The 20,189-nt window shown below is 57.0% G+C and overlaps 1 protein-coding gene across 3 annotated transcripts; it reads left to right on the forward strand.

Annotated features, from left to right (window-relative positions):
- Positions 1 to 381: 381 nt before the first annotated feature.
- Positions 382 to 18,907, forward strand: LOC145535460 (putative bifunctional dTTP/UTP pyrophosphatase/methyltransferase protein). Of its 3 annotated transcripts, none has more exons than XM_081563894.1 (13): positions 382 to 565; positions 2,051 to 2,182; positions 4,695 to 4,742; positions 7,160 to 7,224; positions 7,765 to 7,826; positions 9,527 to 9,635; positions 10,674 to 11,058; positions 11,887 to 12,049; positions 13,707 to 13,870; positions 15,273 to 15,405; positions 16,391 to 16,534; positions 17,544 to 17,666; positions 17,982 to 18,907. In XM_081563894.1, exons 1-13 carry the CDS (start codon positions 473 to 475, stop codon positions 18,200 to 18,202), a joined length of 1,842 nt encoding a protein of 613 aa, XP_081420020.1. In that variant the 5' UTR covers positions 382 to 472; the 3' UTR covers positions 18,203 to 18,907. The 3 variants fall into 3 exon arrangements, with proteins under 3 accessions (XP_081420020.1, XP_081420023.1, XP_081420022.1); XM_081563897.1 differs by having other exon boundaries at positions 17,557 to 17,666; XM_081563896.1 differs by lacking the exon at positions 2,051 to 2,182.
- The last annotated feature ends 1,282 nt before the right edge of the window (positions 18,908 to 20,189 follow it).

The following is a 20,189-nucleotide window of genomic DNA, read 5'->3' on the forward strand; positions in this document are numbered from 1 at the left end:
CTTCGCGGGTGGGGCGGGGCCTCGTTCGCGGCCGGCCCGGAAGCGCCGCCGGAGCCCCACCTGCCTCGTGGTGGGGCGGGGCCTGGGGCGGAGAGGCCTCTGCGTGGCTCCAGCGGCAGGGGCGGGGCTTCGCTGGAGGCCGGCCTGGGACGAGCTTTCATTGGTGGTGAGGCCGGGCCGTGGGCGGGCCTAGGCGGGGCTTCGTTGGTGGTGAGGCCTGGGACAGGGCTTCATTGGTGGTGAGGCCCGGCCGTGGGCGGGCCTGGGGCGGGGCCTGTGAGGGCAGAGGCGGGGTTTCATTGGTGATGAGGCCTGGGCGTGGCTCCAGCGGCCGGCAGCGGAGCCACGCAGGGGCCGGGGCCGGGGCGGGGCCCGGGCCGCGGGGCTGGGCGCGCTTGGCTGCGCACGCAGCTCTCTAGGCGCGGGGCGCGGGGCGCGGGGCTCCCTGGGCTAGCGAGGGGCGCCAGGCGGTATGCCGCTGTGCCCGGTGATCAGGAAGCTGCAGCAGAAGCGCGTGGTGTTGGCCAGCTCCTCCCCGCGCCGCCAGGAGATCCTCAGCAATGCTGTGAGCGGCCTGGGCCCGGGGTCTGGGGGCACCGGGGTCTGGGGGTTCCGGGGTCTGGAGGGGCCGGGGTCTGGGGAGGCCGGGCCTGCGGACCCAGGCCTAGTGACCGGAGGCCTCGGGACTCCCGGCGTCGTGACCCGGGCCTCCTGGATGGGCGCCAGAGTTGCAGGTCCGGGGCCTAGAAACTGAGGCTGTCTTAGTAGTTAGGGAAGGTCTTTGGCCAGTGTCCGGTGGCCGGAGACGAGTGCCCGAGGGTCCTGATGACCTAGGCTTAGTGGGCGGGGGGCGGCCGGGGAGATGACAGGGGCCTTGGTGGATCTGCAGGGCCGGTGCCTAGTGATTGGGGGTCCTACTGACTTGGGAGGTGTGGGGTAAAAGGGGGTGGGTGTTTGCAGGCCCGAGGTCAGCGGTGGGACCGACTGACGGGGTCAGAGATCCAGAGTCTGAGGGCAGAGGCCTTGTGACTGAGGGTCTGGTGAGCAGGGTCATGGGGAATCTGCAGGGCTGGAGGCCTAAGTGACTGGGCATCCGGGGTCTGCAGGACTGGGGCCTGAGGTAGCCAGAGGGCAGGACCCTAGTGACCACGGTCCAGATCTGTGGTGTCCGTGATCGGGGGAGGGCCAGGGTCTTCCGGCCAGGGCTCAGTGCCCTGGCAATCTACTCGCTAGGGTGTGTAGGGTTGCAGGGCCAAGGCCAGGTCTGTGTGCCTGAGCTGGATTTGTCCAGGAGCTGGTGGGGGTGGGGGGAAGGGGACAGAGCCCCTGGACGGGGCTTGGTCTGCATGGGGCGGCCCTATCTGGGTGGGGGGGCGTGACCTGGGCTTGGTGGGGGTAGGTACAGAATGACGGGTGCTATATGTACTTCCCGGGGAGGGTACAGAACCAGAGGGGGGTGTCTCATAGTGTGACCCAGGGGTTAACTGGGGGTCCGGGAGGTCCACGATGGAGGTGGGGAAGGGGCTGGGGTGCAGAAAAGTTAGAAGCAGCTGGCTGCTCACAGAGGTCCCTGCGTGGGGAGTGCAGGAGGGGGAGTTTGACCCTCTGTGGTCAAGACCCCCTGCCCGCACTCTGGAGGCAGCGGTGTCCGTGGCCCGCCTTCCGCAGGCACCGCCGGGTCACCTGTGCTGGGCAGCGAGGTAAAGCGCCGCAGCTGTTCCCCCGCTCGCCGCCGCCGTGTTTGTGGCTTTTTCGTGGCCTTTCCTGCAGGCGCTGTGGTCTCAGTAGTCTGACCCTTGTGAAGGTGAAATGCCGGCCTGTGGGACTCTCCAGGAGCCCTTTGACCCCGCGGGGCTGCACCCTAATCAATACTGCCCTGCTGGCCTCTGCGTGCACAGAGGTCTTCCCACCAGGGTCCCCGGGCCCCCCACCCCCACCCCACCACCGGTCACACTCACCCAGCGGCCGGGAGTCGGCGGGTTCCTTCAGTTCCTGCCCACCTGTCAGCGTCCTGGGGCTCCCCCCCAACCCCTCTTCTGTCCTGTTCCAGGGCCTCAGGTTCGAGGTGGTCCCGTCCAGGTTCAAGGAGAAGCTGCCCAAGGCCTCGTTCGCCACCCCGCACGCGTACGCTGTGGAAACGGCCAAGCAGAAGGCCCTGGAGGTGGCCCACCGGATGCACCAGGCGAGGGCTGCTTTCCTGGGTCTCCTGCTAGCAGGGCGTCCTCAGGGTTTAATCGCACCTGTTGTAAATCAGTGCCCTTCGCAGCAGGCAGTGGATGTAGCTTCTCCGTGGCTGAGTGTCCCTGTCTTGTGGCCACGTGTAATTCATGGGATGGTATCGCTGATACAACCTTATCTGTCACTTTGCTAGTATGTAATGTGCTGCTGCAATTCATATCAGAGTGTCTTCATGATAAAGAATTGATCTACCTGGTCTATTACCAGGTGTTACCATGCCGTGTGCTACTGTAACTAATATTATAGCATCATTTATGATACAGAATTCCCTGGATTCTGGATAGACTACTGGAGAAGGCAATGGCAGCCCACTCCAGTATTCTTGCCTGGAGAATCCCATGGACAGAAGAGCCTGACAGACTACAGTCCATGGGGTCACAAAGAGTTGAACAGGACTGAGCGACTGAACGTGATATAGAATTAATGTAGCTTTAACACTAAATTGCCATTTAATATATTATACTATGGTATTTACTATGACAGCATTGTTTATGGGTATGGAAATAATGCAGCTTGTCTATTACTGTTACTTTGTAAGTTCAGTTCAGTCGCTCTGGAATTTAATATAATAGCATCATGATATGAAAATAATGTAGCCAGTTTATTACTGTTACTATATAACATACTATAGTATGTAACAGCATCATTTATGATATAGAAAAATATAGGTTATATATTACTGTTACTATTTATATCCTATAGTATGGGCTTCCCTTGTGACTCAGCTGGTAAAGAATCTGCCTACAATGCGGGAGATCTGCGTTCAGTCCTTGGGTTGGGAAGATCCCCTGGAGAAGGGAATGGCTACCCACTCCAGTATTCTTGCCTGGAGAATTCCATGGCCTCTATAATAGTCTATGGGGTCGCAAACAGTCAGACACCACTGAGCGACTTTCACTTTCATACTATAGTATATAATATAACAGCATCATTTATGATACAGAGACAATGTAGCTTATATATTAGTTGCTATTTAATATACTATAGTCTATTACTTAACAGCATCACTGATGATAAAGAAATGATATAGCTTATATATTGCTGTTACTATTTAATATAGTATAGTATTTAATATAACAGCATTATTTATATAGAAATGATGTACCATATCTATTACTGTTACTATTTAATATAGTATATATTATAGATATATAGATACATATTATAGATATATAGTATATAACAGCATCATTTATGATATAGAAACTGTTGCTTATATATTCCTGTTACTATTTGATATAGAAATAATGTACCATATCTATTACTGTTACTATTTAATATATTATGGTATTTAATATAACAGCATCATGATATAGAAAATAATGTAACTAGTTTATTACTATTACTATATAATGTACTATAGTATATAACAGGATCATTTATGATATAGAAACAGTGTTGCTTATATATTAGTGTTACTATTTAATATATTATGGTATTTAATATAGCAGCATCACTTATAATATAGGAATAACATATTCTCTGTATTGCTATAAGTGTTATTATGGAATATCCAATTGCAATTAACACAACCATATCGCTTACAGTGTAGAAGTAATATATCTTGTCTATTATGAGGTGTTACTCTATACTATACAAAATATATAATATTGTATACTATACACTTTTATGTATAGTGTATGTAATGCTATATAGCATACATAGTAAGTTATATACATTATAATAATATAACAGTATCATTTTTCATATAGAATTAATTTGGCTTCTGTGTGTTACTATAAAATGTACTGATTAATGTAACTGTCATTTATGATATAGAATCAGTGTAGCTTCCTATTACTTATAATAGTTATAAGCAATATAATAAATAATTATGTATGAAAGTGTGAAGTGTTATTTGCTCGGTCATGTCCGACTCTTTGCTTTGCGACCCGCATGGACTGTAGCCCACCAGGCTCCTCTGTCCATTGGATTTCCGAGGCAAGAATACCGGAGTGGGTTGCCGTTTCCTCCTCCAGGGGATTTTCTCAATCCAGGGATCAAACCCAGGTCTCCTGCATTGCAAGCAGGTTCTTTACCATCTGAGCCACCTGGGAAGTCATAATTATATATAGTAATATATAACTGGGGCCCCCGTGGTGGCTCAGTGGTCAAGAACCCATCTACCAATGCAGGAGATGCTGGTTGATTTCTGGGTAGGAAACATCCCCTGGAGAAGGGGAATGGCGACCCACCCCAGTATTCTTGCCTGGAGAATCCTGTGGACCTGTAGCCTGGTGGGCTACAATCCATGGGGTCGCAAAGAGTCACACACGACTGAGCGACTAACTTTCACTTTGACTTTCTCCCTTGATTGGTGTCTTGAGGACACTCAAGTCTTGCTTTCTAAAGCAACACTGGATCCATAAATAAGCTGTGTGCTGCGCGTCATGACCTGAAAATGTGTTAGACACACAGGCTCGTCCTGCCTAAAGCCGAGTCTGCATTTCTTGCAGAAGGACCTGCGGGCCCCAGACGTGGTCATCGGAGCCGACACCATCGTGGTGAGTGCTTTCTGGCTTTCCGTGTCGCTGGCGACTGAAATCCAGGCCTCAGGAAGGCTGGTTCTTTCTCTAAGACCTGGGGGAGAATCCATCCCAGGCTTCTCTCTCTCCCGGCTTCTGATGGTTTTCCTCCAAATTCCTGGGCGTCCCTGGGCTGGTGGCTGGCTCCCTCCCACCTCTGCCTCCATCTCCACACGGCTTCCCCTCCGTGTCTCTCCTCTTACGAGGACACCATCCATCATGGATTAGGACGCACCTGGCTCCAGCACGACCTTCCTCTTAAATTCTGTTACATCTGCAAAGATTCTATTGCCAAATAATGTCCTGTTCACAAGGCTAGGGGTCAGGACCTGGGGAAAAGCAGTCTCCCCAAGATAGGGGTTTTGGCCGCCAAGAGTCAGGCTTTTGGATGGGCCATCACAGTGATCCATAGAGCAGCTCCGTCTCACTGGCCATGGCCGTCTGTCTGAGACCCCGGCTGGCCTGACAGTGAGTATCACCCAGGGATGCCGGGCCTCACTGCTGAGGTGTTCATAGCAGCAGTGTCCCTGGATGGGTGTGTCGACGGATGACGGATGGATAGATAGATAGATGGATGGATGGTTGGGTTGATGGTGGGATGAGTGGTGGGTGGGTGGATGATTGGGTGGATGGAAGGATGAATGGATGGGTGGTTGATGGATGGGTGGGTGGATGGATGGATGGATGGTTGATGGGTGGGTGGGCGGGTGGATGGATGGTTGGGTAGATGGATGGATGGATGGATAGATGGTTGGATGGATAAATGATGGGTGGATGGATGATGGATAGATGACGGATAGATGGATGGATGGTTGGGTTGATGGGTGGATGGATGGATGGTTGGGTGGATGGAAGGATAAATGGATGGATGGTTGATGGATGGATGGGTGGATGGATGGATGGATGGTTGGATGGATAAATGATGGGTGGATGGATGATGGATGGATGGTTGGGTTGATGGGTGCATGGATGGATGTGTGGATGGATGGGTAGATGGTTGGATGGATGGATGGACAAATGGATGAGTGAATGGATGATGGATGGATGGGTGGATGAAAGGATGAGTGGATGGATGGGTGGATGGATGCATGGGTAGATGGTTGGATGGATTGATGGATGGATAGATAGATGGATGGATGGTTGGGTTGATGGTTGGATGGATGGGTGGATGGAAGGATGAATGGCTGATGGATGGATGGATGGATGGTTAGGTAGATGGATGGATAAATGGATGGATGGTTGGGTAGATGGGTGGATGGATTGATGGATGGATAGATGATAGGTGGATGGATAGTTGGGTAGATGGTTGGATGGATAATGAATAGATGATGGATTGATGATGATGGATGGGTGGACGGAGGGATGAGTGGATGGATGGTTGATGGATGGGTGGATGGATGAAGGGTAGATGGTTGGATGGATTGATGGATGGATGGATGGATGGATGATGCATGGATGGATGGATGGGTTAAATGGTTGGATGGATTGATGGATGGTTGGGTAGATGGTTGGATGGATTGATGGATGGATGGACAGATAGATGGATGAATAGTTGGATAGATGGATGGATAAATGGATGGTTGGATGGATGATGAATAGATGATGGATTGATGATGGATGGATGGGTGGATGGAAGGATGAGTGGATGGATGGTTGATGGATGGGTAGATGGTTGGATGGATTGATGGATGGATAGATAGATGGGTAGATAATTGGACAGATGGTTGGATGGAGAAATGGATGGGTGGATGGATGATGCATGGATGGATGGATTGATGGATGGATGGGTAGATGGTTGGATGGATTGATGGATGGGTGGATGGATGATGCATGGATGGATGGACGGGTAGATGGTTGGATGGATTGACAGATGGGTGGATGGATGATGCATGGATGGATGGACGGGTAGATGGTTGGATGGATTGATGGATGGATGGACGGATAGATAAGCAGCATGGGGTCCATCCACACAGTGGAATATGATGCAGCCATGAAAAGGAGTGAAGCCCCGACACAGGCTACAACATGGGTGGACCGTGAACACAGTGCTCAGTGAGAGAAGCAGACACAGGACGTATGTTATTCTATTCGTATGAAATACCCGGAGTAGGCAAACCCACTGAGGAAGGAAGCCGATCAGCAGCTGTCAGGGGCTGGGGAGGAAGGTGGGGAGAGACAGCTTGTGGACGTGGGGTGCCCCAGACAGTGAAAGCCTTCTGGAGCTCAAGAGCGACCCTCACCCAGCGGCGGGGATGTGCCACACGGTGTCGTGTCACGTGGTGAGGGTCGTGTTACACGAATCTCACCTAAATTAAGAAAAAAAAGACGCGTCTAAGACGGTGGACAGAGCAGCTCGGGGAGCAGAAGCAACACTCTCTGTGGCGTTTCTCCCGCAGGCGGTCGGGGGACTGATCCTGGAGAAGCCGGTGGACAAGCAGGACGCCTACCGCATGCTGTCGAGGTGCGTGGGTCCCGGCCATCCTCCGGGGACACGTGGGACAGAGGCTGGGCCGTTCATCATCTGTCCACTCGCCGTCAGCATCCGCTCATCACCCATCTGTCCACCCATCCATCACCGATCACGTCCCCGTGTGTCCCACGGGCTTCAGGTCCACTGTCTCCCATAGACCGCCCCTCCTGGGTCAGGTCAGAGTACCAGGCAGTGCCCTTGAACCGACTTTGACTCTAACAGGGCTCCGACTCCCCACGCCACCCCCCACTTTCAGGGTCTCCTGGCTCGGCCACGCTGAGTGTCCATGCCCAGGACCGTCCCGTGAGATGGCCCAGCCACCCCCCCAGCCCCTCTCAAAGCGCAGTGACCACAGTGTTGCGGGGGAAGCTTCACGGTCCCCGTGGGAAGGTTTCCTGAGTGATCGCGCGGCCGGGGTGATGGGGGCGGGGCCGGTGGGTGGACAGGGGCCTCGTGCTGCGGGGCAGGGGTCGCCCTGCATTCCAGAGACACTCCGGACGGTCACGCGTCCGGTCCGGCTGTGTGTTGCAGGCTCAGCGGGAAGGAGCACAGCGTGTTCACGGGCATGGCCATCGTCCACTGCTGCACCAGAGGTACCGGGACCGCCCGCGTCCCCCACCTCCCCTGGGACTCAGGGCCACCGTGGGAGCAGCTGGGGCTCCTGGGGGGAGGACCCGGGCGCCCTGGGGCGTCCCTGTCTTTGCTACCACGTGGGCGTCCCTGTCTTTGCTACCACGTGGGCCCGCCCTGCCATCTGGCCTGGGAACATTGGGGTCCCACGTGGAAATATGCGGGTTCATCATGAGCATCCAGTGGAGCCCATGTGGGGTTTGGGGGACAGTCACCTCGTCCAACACGACTCGCCCAGAGCCTGCCTTTGAGCTCTCTGGTCCGAACGGTGGAGAAGTTTGGCTACCGTTGGCGGGTGTTAAGACGTACCGTGATGAAAAGAAATTTTTTTTTTTTAAAGTACAAAAAGCCTGAGGAATAACGTTTAAAGCTGCTTAAAAGAGATTTTAGCCCCAGGAAGGACCCTGTCATGGGGTTTCGGGCCACCCTCATCCAAGAGGAACCTTATCTTGGACCCTTCACTTCATCACGTCTGCAGAGACCCTGTTTCCATATAAAGTCCCATCCTGAGGCTCTAGGTGGGTGTGAAGTTTAAGGAGCACCATTGAGCCTGCTGGGGGCTTCCAGGTGGCTCAGTGGTGAAGAATCTGCCTGCCAATGCAAGAGACACAAGAGACGGGAGTTCGATCCCTGGGTCGGGAAGATCCCCTGGAGAAGGAAATGGCAACCTGCTCCAGTATGCTTGCCTGGAGAATCCCATGGACAGAGGAGCCTGGTGGGCTACGATCGATGGGGTCGCAAAGAGTCAGACACGACTGGGACACTGACCTTGCACACACGCGCTCTTTGATCCCAGGACACCTGGTGTGGAGGTTTTTCACAAGCGCCGCCTGTGTGTCCCCAGCGTGCTGTGTGCGTGGGGCATTTCCAACCCCACAGCCGAAAGCCTCATGTAGACCCTGGAATTATCCTGTCCTCGTGATAACTCCACTCCATACATTCCCGCAGAAGCCAGAGGCCCCGTCTCGTCCGGCTCTGTGGGCTGCAGGCGTTTCTGCTGCTTGCCCACTTTGTTGGCTCGTTTTCTGTTTTATGGGCTTCCCTGGCGGCTCAGACGATAAAGGATCTGCCAGCAACACAGGAGACCCAGGTTCGGTCCCTGTGTCGGGAAGATCCCCTGGAGGAGGGCATGGCAACCCACACCGGTCTCTCTGGTCTTCTTGCCTGGAGAATCCCATGGGCAGAGGAGCCTGGCGGGCTACAGTCCATGGGGTCACAAAGAGTTGAACATGACTGAGCAACTAACACTTTCACTTCACTTTCTGCTTTATTCTGTTTCCCTTGTCTACAGTGGAGAATCATTTTTCCCCTATTAATGATTGTGTGTGTGTGTGTGTGTGTGACTCCGTGCGACCCCATGGACTGCAGCACGCCCGGCTTCCCCGTCCTTCACCAACTCCCGGAGTTTGCTGAGACTCATGTCCATTGAGATGGTGATAGCATCCAACCACCCCATCCTCTGTCGTCCCCTTCTCCTCCCGCCTTCAGTCTTTCCCAGCATCAGGGTCTTTTCCAATGAGGCAACTCTCTGTGTCAGGGGGCCAGAGTATTGGAGTTTCAGCTTCAGCATCAGGCTTGCCTCCTCCCGGGCTCAAACGGTTAGACCCGCGGGCCCCCCAGGCACCGGCTGCGTCCCCTCACCGCATTGCGTGCTTCCTTGCAGACGGCCGGCTGGACACCGAGGTGTCCGAATTCTATGAGGAGACCACAGTGAAGTTCTCGGAGCTGTCGGAGGAGCTGCTTTGGGAATACATCGACAGTGGGGAGCCCATGTGAGTCTCTGTCCGCAGCCGCGGGTGCTGAACCCAGTCTCTGTCCAGAGCTGCGGTGCTGAATGCCCACGGTGGGCAGGAGACAGGCCGGGGCCGGGGCTGAGCGTGTGCTGGGGGCCTGTGCTCACATCGTGCCCAGGGGCCCAGGGCCAGGCAGCGTGCAGATGGAAGGATGGAAGGATGTCTTACCCACCCACCCCCGTCCACACAGCACTGCCGTCTCCCCCAGCAAAGGGCACCGCTGTGGGTCGGGCAGTTCTCCCTGCCCAGTGTCAGAGTCAGGCGCTCAGTCGTGTCCGACTCTCTGCAACTCCCATGGACTGTAGCCCTCCAGGCTCCTCCGTCCATGGGATTCTCCAGGCAAGAATACTGGACTGTGTTGCCATGCCCTCCTCCGGGGGATATTCCCCACCCAGCGATCAAACCCAGGTCTCCTGCATTGCAGGCAGGTTCTTTACCACGAGTGCCACCTGGGAAACCCGCTGCCATTTCGAGGGAACCCCCCGCACCCCAAATCCCAGCTCCTGCTGTTCTGTGGGCCCTGGTTTGTGGGAAGAGGGGGGTGGTTAGGGTTGAGAAGGGCTGGGGGCTTAGGATGGATGGAGGCGCTGGACGGACCCCTCTTCCCCTGTAAGGAGGTCTCAGCAGAGGCTTCAGGGAAGACCCGGGCTGTGGACCCCGGCGAGGAATCCTCGTATTGAGGCTCTGGGCAGAGAGATGCGGGAAGACCCCACTGCGGGGCCCGGGTCTCTTGTGGGCAAAGCCCACCCCCTCAGGAGACCCCGGCCTGGCGTGGGGGCAGGTGCCCCCTCGCTCGCCCCCAGAAGCCGCCGGGGAGCCTTCATCCCGTCCTGGGGGCGGGACCGAGGGATGCCCCTGCCGGCTGGTCCTGGAGCCGGCCTCCCCGGCGCATGGCTGCCCCGCCGGGGTCAGCGGGCTCCCCGCGGGCCGGGCGTGCGTACCCAGCAAAGCTCAGCGTCCGCTGTCCATCTCTTCTCCCCTGCCTTCCCGCCCCGTGGCGGCCCTTCACGCGCGCAGGGACAAGGCCGGCGGCTACGGGATCCAGGCGCTGGGCGGGATGTTGGTGGAGTACGTGCGCGGCGACTTCCTCAACGTGGTGGGCTTCCCACTCAACCGCTTCTGCAAGGAGCTGGCGCGCCTCTACTGCGCACCCCGGGCCCCCGGCGCCCCGCGGCGGGCCCAGCACGACCCCATCCCGGCCACCATCGACACCTTCGAGGATCTCAGCGACGCCGAGGGAGGCGGCTGCGACCCGGCTCGGGCCAACGGGGGCCCAGAGGCGGGCGGGAGGCAGCCGCGGGCTCCCGGCACCTGGGAGGCAGACCTGAACGGGTTGACGGACAGCCAGCCCCCACTCCCCACGGGCCTCCTGGAGCTGATGGACGGCTTCAAAGCATCCAAGGTACCTCTGTGCATTCGCGATCAGGTGACCCCCAGCACAGGGGCCGCTTCAAACCACAGGCATCCAACACACCCCCACCCCAGTCCTGGGGCCGAGGGGTCCCAGGGCCGAGCTCCCTGCAGACGCTCCAGGGGAGGCTCCTCCCCGCCTCTTCCGGCTCTGGGGGCTCCGGGCGGCCGTCCCTGGGCTGGTGGCCGCCTCCGTCCCGTCTCCGCCTGCGTCTCCGTGTGGTTTCTCCTCTGTGGCCGTGTCTCTCCTCTTCCGTGTCTTATGAGGACCCTGTCCCGGGGTTCAGGGCCACTGCCATCCAGGAGGGACCTCATCTCAGACCTTCACTCCATCACGTCTCCGTGGGTGTCAGTAGGTGACAGGGCTCACAGCGCCCTGTGCCGCATGTGTCCGGGGAAGGTTCCTTTGTTAGGAGAGCCCCAGGGAGGTCAGGCTGTCCCGTGAGGTGTGTCGTGAGCGGCGTGGACAGTCTGGGTCCTGCAGAGAGCGCCCAAGTGCACACACAGCCCCATCTCGAGGTCCCAGGGCTTCTGGCCTCGACGTTGGCCCCGTGGGGAGCTACCACGCGCCCCTTGACTGTAGCGCATTGGGTTTTTCTCTGCTGGGAGAGCTTTTCTCCTTGACACTCACCGACTTGTTCTTGCCTGGAGCAAATCTTATGCAAGCTGGCGCCCAAACCCAACTCTGCTCTGCAGAGGAAGGGTCCCTGACGGGCGCGGCATTTCTGACGGTCCCGCCCCCACTCCCTGCCGTCGGTGGGGGTCACAAGCGATCGGTCAGTCCTGTTGTAGCCTGACGGTGGCCCTTCCTCACGGCCAGGTCCTGCTCACGGCTTGCAAGCTCAACGTGTTCGATGTACTGAAAGACCGAGGCCCCCTGACGGCCGCGGACGTCGCCCGCGAAATCGCCGCCTCGGTGGGCGGCACTGAGCGCCTGCTTGACGTCTGTGCGGCCCTGGGGTTGCTGGACAAGTCGGACAGAGGTGAGGGGGCTTCCCGGGTGTCGTCGCGGCAGCTCCGCAGGTGGGACCCGGCCCCCAAGTGACGGTGGCTCGCTCCCGCGCAGAGAGGGGCAGACCCTCTGCGCAGACCCTCTGCGCAGACCGGCGGCTCTCTGTCCCAGACGCCGGGCCGGGGTGGGGGCGGGGCAAAGAGGAAACGGGTGGGTGGGTGTGCGGTTTAGGAGGAAACGGGTGTGTGTGTGTGTGTGTGTGTGTGAGTGTGAGAGATGTTTAGGAGGAAACGTGTGTGGGTGTATGTGTGTGTGAGAGATTTTAGGAGGAAACAGGTGTGTGTGTGTGTGATGTTAAGAGAGAGACTTCTTTATGGGCTCAGAGGGGTTGTTATCATTCAAGGTTCTCCGAGGAAACAGCTAGAAGGGTGTGTATGTGTGCACAGCGCAGATACCCGTGCATTCTTCCTTACCTGTTCAGATACACAGACAGGTGAGGTGAAAGCCTAGAGACTGACTGATAGTAGAAGGATACTTAGGTCAATGGATGGATGGATGATGGATAAACAGATGGTTTATGGATGGACAAACAGGTAACAGATGGTGCTTGCTCAGTCGCTTCAGTCGTGGCCAGCTTTTCTGCGACCCCACGGACTGTAGCCCGCCAGGCTCCTCTGTCCATGGGATTCTCCAGGCAAGAGACTGGAGAGGGCAGCCATTCCCTTCTCCAGGGGATCTTCCCCACCCAGGGATCGAACCTGCGTCTTCTGTGTCTCCTGCATTGGCAACAAGATTCTTTACCGCTGAGACCCCTCAGGAGCCCAATAGATGGATGGGTGGATGGATAACCAACAGAGATGTTGATTGATTCATAGGTGAATGTACAGGTATGTAAATAGACAAGTAGATGGATGAATAGATAGTTGAAGGAGAGGTAGCCAGACAGATAGCTGATGAATAAATAGAGGACAGACAGATAAACAGATAATAGGGTAAGTGGATGGACAGATGACAGAAAGACAGACAGATGATAAATACAGGCTCAGTGGATGGATAAATAGGTAATAGATAAATTGATAGATCAGTAGATATAAACTGATAACAGAGATGATAGCTAGATGGGTAGATAGATAAATGATGGGTAAATAGGTGATAGATGGAGGGATTGATGAATAGGTAACAGATACGTTGATGGATAAATGAGCAGAGAAGACAAATGATAGGTAAATAGATTTATTCACACACAGATGATAGCTGATAAACAGGTAGGTGACAGATACACAGATTGACCGACAGATAGTTAACAGATGAGAGAGATGGAGGTGATTGACAGCTAATAAACGGACAGGCTGATACATAGATGGGCTTCCCAGGTGGCTCAGTGGTAAAGAATCCGCCTGCCAATGCAGGAGATGCAGGTTAGACCCTGGGTCGGGAAGATCCCCTGGAGGAGGGCATGGCAACCCACTCCAGTGTCCTGGCCTGGAGCACCCCACGGACAGAGGAGCCTGGTGGGCTACAGTGCGTGGGGGTCGCAGAGAGTCGGACGCGTGTGAGGGTGTCACGCTGTCAGCCGGACGATGCTTGCGCCAACACCACCGGGACCCCAAGTGGCGGCTTCCCCCACCCTGTCCCTCTGATGTTCAGGGGAGCCCTTACGGGGGTCCCACGACACCCCATCCCTTCAGGTTACAGGAACACGGAGACGGCCAGCCTGCACCTGACGTCTGACGGCAAGCAGACCCTCCACGGCCTGGCCGCGTACCATGACGGGCCCGTCTGGGGAGCCTTCACGCACCTGGGCCAGGCCGTGCGGGAGGGGGCGGCGTGGACCCCAGAGCCGCTGCTGCAGGTACCCCAGAACCTGACGCTGCTTCTCACGTGCCGTCTCTGCCGCTGATGGACTGGCCACGGGCCCCGAAAGCATCCCAGACCCGGGGACCATCGAAACTCGTTATCCCGGTGGGAGGCTGCAGACGCGGGTTCCCAGGGATGGTGCGGGGGTCAGCCGGCCACCCACAGCTCCCGAAGAGGGTGTTCCATGAAGGGGCTGCCTCAAGCCAATGCCCCCCGTTTCCTCCGTGAGGTTAGATTGTGTAGAGACTGTGCCTTGTGAGCTTAGAGTCTGCAAATCCTTCCCTGCCCTGCCTCCTGGCTCCCGACCCTCCAGAGAGAGCCTCGTGAGGGTTTTCAGTGGGTCTGGGGGGGCTTCCCTGGTGGCTCAGCTGGTGAAGAAGCCGCCTGCGATGCGGGAGACCTGGGTTCGATCGCTGGGTTGGGAAGATCCCCTGGAGAAGGGAACAGCCACCCACTCCAGCATTCTGGCCTGGAGAATTCCATGGACTGTACAGTCCATGGGGTCGCAGAGAGTCGGACACGACTGAGCAAGTTGCTTCTTCCCTGATGCCTCAGACGGTAAAGCCTCTGCCTGCAACGCGGGAGAAACCTGCGTTCGAGCCCTGGGTCGGGAAGGTCCCCTGGAGGAGGAGACAGCAACCCGCTCCAGAACTCTGGCCTGGAGAATCCCATGGACTGGACACCCCACGGGGTGGCCAAGAGTCTGACACGACTCAGCGACGTCTCAGCTTCTTTTCACTTAGAAATGAAAGACACTTACTTCCTGCAGTTGTAGAAGCTGGATGTCTGAGATCCCGGCGAGGGTGGGTTGAGTGTCCGGTGAGCACACAGTTCCTGGCTCCTCGATGGACGTCTTGTCCTCCCCTCCGTCCCTTGCCCTGTCACCCACACCCCTGCCCATCTGGTCTGCCCCCCTCATCCCGCCTAGCAAGCCCCACATGCTTAGTCGCTCAGTCGTGTCTGACCCTTTGGGACCCCGTGGACTGTACCCCGCCAGGCTCCCCTGTGCATGAGATTCTCCAGGCCACAGCACTGGAGTGGGGTGCCGTCTCCTCCTCCAGGGGACCTTCCCGACCCAGAGACGGAGCCCAGGTCTCCTGCATGGCCCGCGGACTCTACCGTCTGATCCAGCAGGGAAGCCCACGAAGCCCCCTGCCCTCAAGAGATGCCACCTCCAGGCCAGAGCACTGGAGTAGGGTGCCGTCTCCTCCTCCAGGGGATCTTCCCGACCCAGAGACGGAGCCCAGTCTGCTGCATGGCCCACGGACTCTTTACCGTCTGATCCAGCAGGGAAGCCCACAAAGCCCCCTGCTCTCAAGAGCACGCAGAACGTCATCCTGGGTGCAGGACTGCCTGTGCCCCCGGTGGGCCTCTCCTCAGATCCTGTTCCATTTCAGGCCCCCCACAAGCGGAGCACAGAGGCGACCCTGCAGTTCATGAGGGCCTCGCACGGCCTCAGCAAGCTGACTGCCCACCACGTGGTCACGACCTTCGACCTGTCCCTGTTCACCTCTGCCTGCCACCTGGGAGGTACATCCCTTCGCCCGTCAGGAGTCAGGGGCAAACGGCTGCAAGCGTTCCTTCTCTTGTCGGAAGCTGCGGGCACCTTACCTACAGATAGGCTTCCCCGGTGGCTCAGATGGTAAAGAATCCACCTGCAAGGCAGGAGACCCAGGTTCAATCCCTGGGTCGGGAAGATCTCCTGGAGAAGGGAATGGCAACCCACTCCAGTATTCTTGCCTGGAGAATTCCCATGGACAGAGGAGCCTGGTTAGGCTACAGTCCGTGGGGTTGCGGAGTCAGACACGACTAAGCAACTAACACACAATACCTACTAACAAGACTTGGAAAATGGGTTTATGTCTACAAACCACCTAAGGATGTAAATGTATCCAGCATGGATGCGGGGCTTGGGCTGATATTCCCAAGTGCTAGGAGGTCCCAGGGATGGCTCAGGACCCTCGTAGAGGTTATAGGACCCTTCCTGGGGGCTGCCAAGCAGAGGAGGGGACCATGGAACCTCTCTGCTGTCATCTCATGAGGTCTAATTATGCCACACACACATCCTCCGTGTCATCCCAGCCAGTTCTTCCCCCAGGACAGCAGACAGAGGAGGAGCAGATGCCTTCCCAAGGGATGGAGTGGGATTGGGGTCCTAGGAGGGCTCCTGAGCTACCAGCTTGCGTTTTCCCATTCTCTGCACATCTTTCCTCCTGGTGGCCCAGAGTGGCTGCTGTGGCACCAGCCATCCCATCTGCATTCCCGCAACAGAACATAGAAGGAAAGAGTATAACTCTCTAGAACTTTGCTATAAGGATTCCCCGTGGATCACTCTCCACCCTGCTCACCTGGCTCAGGCCAGCGCTGAGTTTGAGACACCAGAGATCTACCCACTGGCTGACCTCATCTGAGCACACAGGCTCAGGTCATGTGCGAGAGCGCTGATTTGGTTGTGCCAGAGCTGGACCTCTGGAGACAGGCCAGGATGGTCCAGAGTCCACGTTTCTTCCCACAGGCTGCACGGGCGCCCTGGCCCACGAGCTTGTCCAGAGGCACCCGCATCTGCAGGTGACCGTGTTTGACCTCCCAGAGGTCATCAAGCTTGCCGGGGACTTTCAGAGCGACGCACGACCATCAGAGCGGGTCCACTTCGTGCCAGGTCAGTGCGGCAGCCTCGTGTGCCAGGTGTCACTCTCTGGGTGACCTTATTTATCTCCTGTACGGGGTGAGTAGGGCTTCCCTGGTGGCTCTGCGGTAAAGAGCCCGCCTGCCAAAGCGAGAGACGCGGGTTCGGTTCCCTGGGTTGGGAAGATCCCCTGGAGGAGGCAATGGCACCCACTCCAGCATGCTTTCCTGGGAAATCCAGCAGACGGAGGAGTCTGGCGGGCTACAGTCCATGGGCTCTCAGAGAGCTGGACACGACTGAGCATGCACACACATATGGTGTGTGTGTGTGTCTCTGTGTATACATTTCTGTCTATATCTGAGTGTGTATTGTGTGTTTCTGTGCCTGTGTGTGCATGTGTGTCTGGACGTGTGTATATGCATGCATATGTGGTCTGTGTGTCTGTGTGTGTCTAAATGTGTATGGACCCATGAGTTTATGTGTCTATATGTGTATTTTTCTGTGTCTTTGTGTCTATATGTGTGTGTATCTGTGCGTTGCTGTGTCTCTGTGTGTAAAGTGAAAAACTGTTAGTTGTTCACTCCATGTCAACCCCGTGGACTGTAGCCCGCCAGGCTCCTCTGTCCATGGAATTCTCCAGGCAAGAATACTGGAGTGGGTTGCTGTGCCCTCCTCCAGGGGATCTTCCCCACCCAGGGATCGAACCCAGGCCTCCTGCATTGGGGGTGGATTCTTCATTGTCTGAGCCACCAGGGTGTTGGGTGTGCACGTATGTGTACATATGCGTGCTTCTGTGTGTTTATGCGTCAGTGTGTGTCCCTGTATATCTGTGGTCTGTGTATATCTGTGTTTCTGTGTGTGTCTGTGCATCTGTACTTGTGTGTCGCTGTGTGTGTCTGTGTGTTGTGTGTGTAGCTGTATGTGTGTAGCTGTGTCTGTGTATAGCTGTGTAGCTGTGTGTCTGTGTGTTACATCTGTGTGTAGAACGCTGGCTGCAGAAGCAGTCCCTGTAGCCTCCACGCCATGTCTGTGTGTAACCCAGGTGACCTTTCCAGCGACAGCCTCCCGCCCGCGGACCTGTACATTCTCTGCAGCCTCCTGCACGACGGGCCGGACGACAGACTCCACGGGCTCCTGAGCCGGGTCTCCGGCAGCTGCAAACCAGGTGAGACCCTGGACTTGCCTTTTCCTCGTGCACTTGCCTTTCTTCACACTCAAAGACAATTTCCCATCAAAAAAAAAAAAAAAAAGAAACCGAATGAATGTTACTCAGTCAGCCTCTCTACTCATCCAGCCCGCGGGCTGGTGCCCAGTGTACCGTCTGCCCGGGACTCAGCTGATTCCCAGTGGTCGGTCAGAACTCCTCCCACCTTCCCCACAGGGAAGTCCTCCCGCCGGGAGCCCCCGGGGCACCCGCAGGCTGGGTCCTGGGTCGCCTGCCCGTCCCTCCCGCCTTATCTCTGTGTCTCTGTCTCCCCAGGAGCTGGCCTCCTGCTGGCCGAACTGGCCTCCGCAGAGGAGGAGGGGGACGGCGGGGCGGCGCGGAGGCCCCCCGGCCTGCGGACCCTGGGGGTGGGGCGGCCCCCCCGGGGGCCCGGGCAGTACCGGCGCCTCCTGCAGCGGCTCGGCTTCCAGGACGTGCAGGTGGCGCGCGCGGGAGACCTGCTGCACGTGGTCCTGGGGACCCGGGCCCCACCCTGAGGGTCGCCCCGCGAGCCTGGCGGGGGCGATTCCCCCCAGAAGAGGTGTCCGCGCGGGGCTATTATTAAAGGAGGCGGAAGGCAGGCAGTCTCCGCGCGCGTCTGTAGGGGCACCCTGGACCCAGGAGATGCGCCCCCGACCCGGGAGGGGAAGGGTACGTGGGCTGGGAGTGCTTGCTGGGGCGGGGGTCGCCGGGACCCGGAGAGGGGCCTGGAGCGCCCCGGGGGTGGAGGCGACCGACAGGGGGGACCCCCGGGAAAGCAAGGGGGTGCGGTCCTTCTCCTGAGGGCGCCTGGTCGCAGCCGGGCTGGGCCCCTAGTGAGAACGAGGGACGTGCAAAGCCAGCCCTCTGCTCCCCCGGGGGCGTATGGGGGCGCGGCCCCTCCAGACACCAGGTTCCCTAGGATAAACTTGCCCTTCTAACCAGAGGGGTCAGAACACCCGCCCGCGGAGGAGGGGGGTACCCGAGCCCCCCACCCCAGCCCGAGAGTCCTTGCAGCAGTGCGCACACCCACAACCAGGCCCGTGAGCCAAGGACACGCCCGAGCGAGACGCCCAGCCGGAGGCTGACGGCAGCTAACGTCTGCGGAAGCGAGGGACGCCGGCCCGTGGGGGCCTTATTCGCCTCACGCTCCTTATGGTGATCGGACTCTTTGCAGTTAAAAAAAAAAAAAAAACATTAAAAGGCGAGAAGTGGAAATATGACTGACGGACACACAACCTGTCTCTTCATTACTTAGAACATCAACAAGCAGGTGGCGCTGGGGTAAAAAACACACCTGCTAATGCAGGAGACCTGAGACACAGGTTCGATCCCTGGGTCGGGAAGATCCCCTGGAGGAGGAAATGGCAACCCACTCCAGGATTGCTGCCTGGAGAGTCCCACAGACAGAGGAGCCTGGCGGGCTACAGTCCATGGGTCGCAGAGAGTCAGACACGACCAAAGCAAACTGAGCACGCAGACGTCCACAAGCAGTATTTTCAGGGACGTCTGAGTGACACGGGGTACACCTGAGGGTGCACACGCGTTCCTGTGTCCTTAAGTCCATAAGGATTTCTGGGTTAGAATTCGGCTGGGCCTGGCCCCACCCTCCAGGTGCAATTCATTCATTCATTCACTCACTCAGCAGATGACGGACTGCCCACTGCACAGAGGGCTGTCTGGACGCATCCCTGGCTAACATCTGCCCTCTCCACTCGTCTGGGGTGGCTGGGTGGGCAGGACAACAGGCCACAAGGGTGACTCCTGACTCAGCAGTGCATCCGGCCTGCCCACCCCACCAATGTTCCCTCCTAGGGTCCCTGAGGTCTCCACCAGACACCATCACCAAGCGGGCCACCCATCAATCACCAGACCAGGTCCTTTAAAGGCAGGGTCTGATCCCAGTGGCGCTATTGGTAAAATATTAAAAAACAAAAAAAACCCACTTGCCAATGAAGGAGAACCGGGTTTGACCCTGGACTGGGAAGATCCCCTGGAGGAGGGCATGGCAACCCACTCCAGTATTCTTGCCTGGAGAATCCTATGGACAGAGGAGCCTGGTGGGCTACAGACCATGGGGTTGCAGAGAGTCGGACACGACTGAAGCTGCTTAGCACAGCACGATCCAGTCTCTGGCTGACACGGAGGACTGACTGACAGCGTGGTTTGTGCACCGCGCCCCCAAGTGCCCCCCTCAGCCCTTCCGTGACTCATCCGATCATCTTTAACCACCTCCGCATTTCTTTTAGTTAACCCACCCATCTTTCAGATGTCGCTGAGTCCTGTCCGGCTTTTTTTTTTGCAACCCACACGGACTGTAGCCCTCCAGGCTCCTCTGTCCATGGGATTTCTCAGGCAAGACTACTGGAGCTTCCCTGGTAGCTCAGACAGTAAAGAATCTGCCTGGAATGCGAGACCCGGGTTCGATCCCGGGGTCGGGAAGATCCCTTGGAGGAGAAAATGGCCACCTGCTCCAGTACTCTGGCTAGTCTGTGGGGTCGCGGA

Source organism: Giraffa tippelskirchi, chromosome X (genome assembly GCF_054371585.1).
Source record: "Giraffa tippelskirchi isolate mGirTip1 chromosome X, T2T-mGirTip1v1.2.pri, whole genome shotgun sequence".
NCBI lineage: Eukaryota > Metazoa > Chordata > Mammalia > Artiodactyla > Giraffidae > Giraffa > Giraffa tippelskirchi.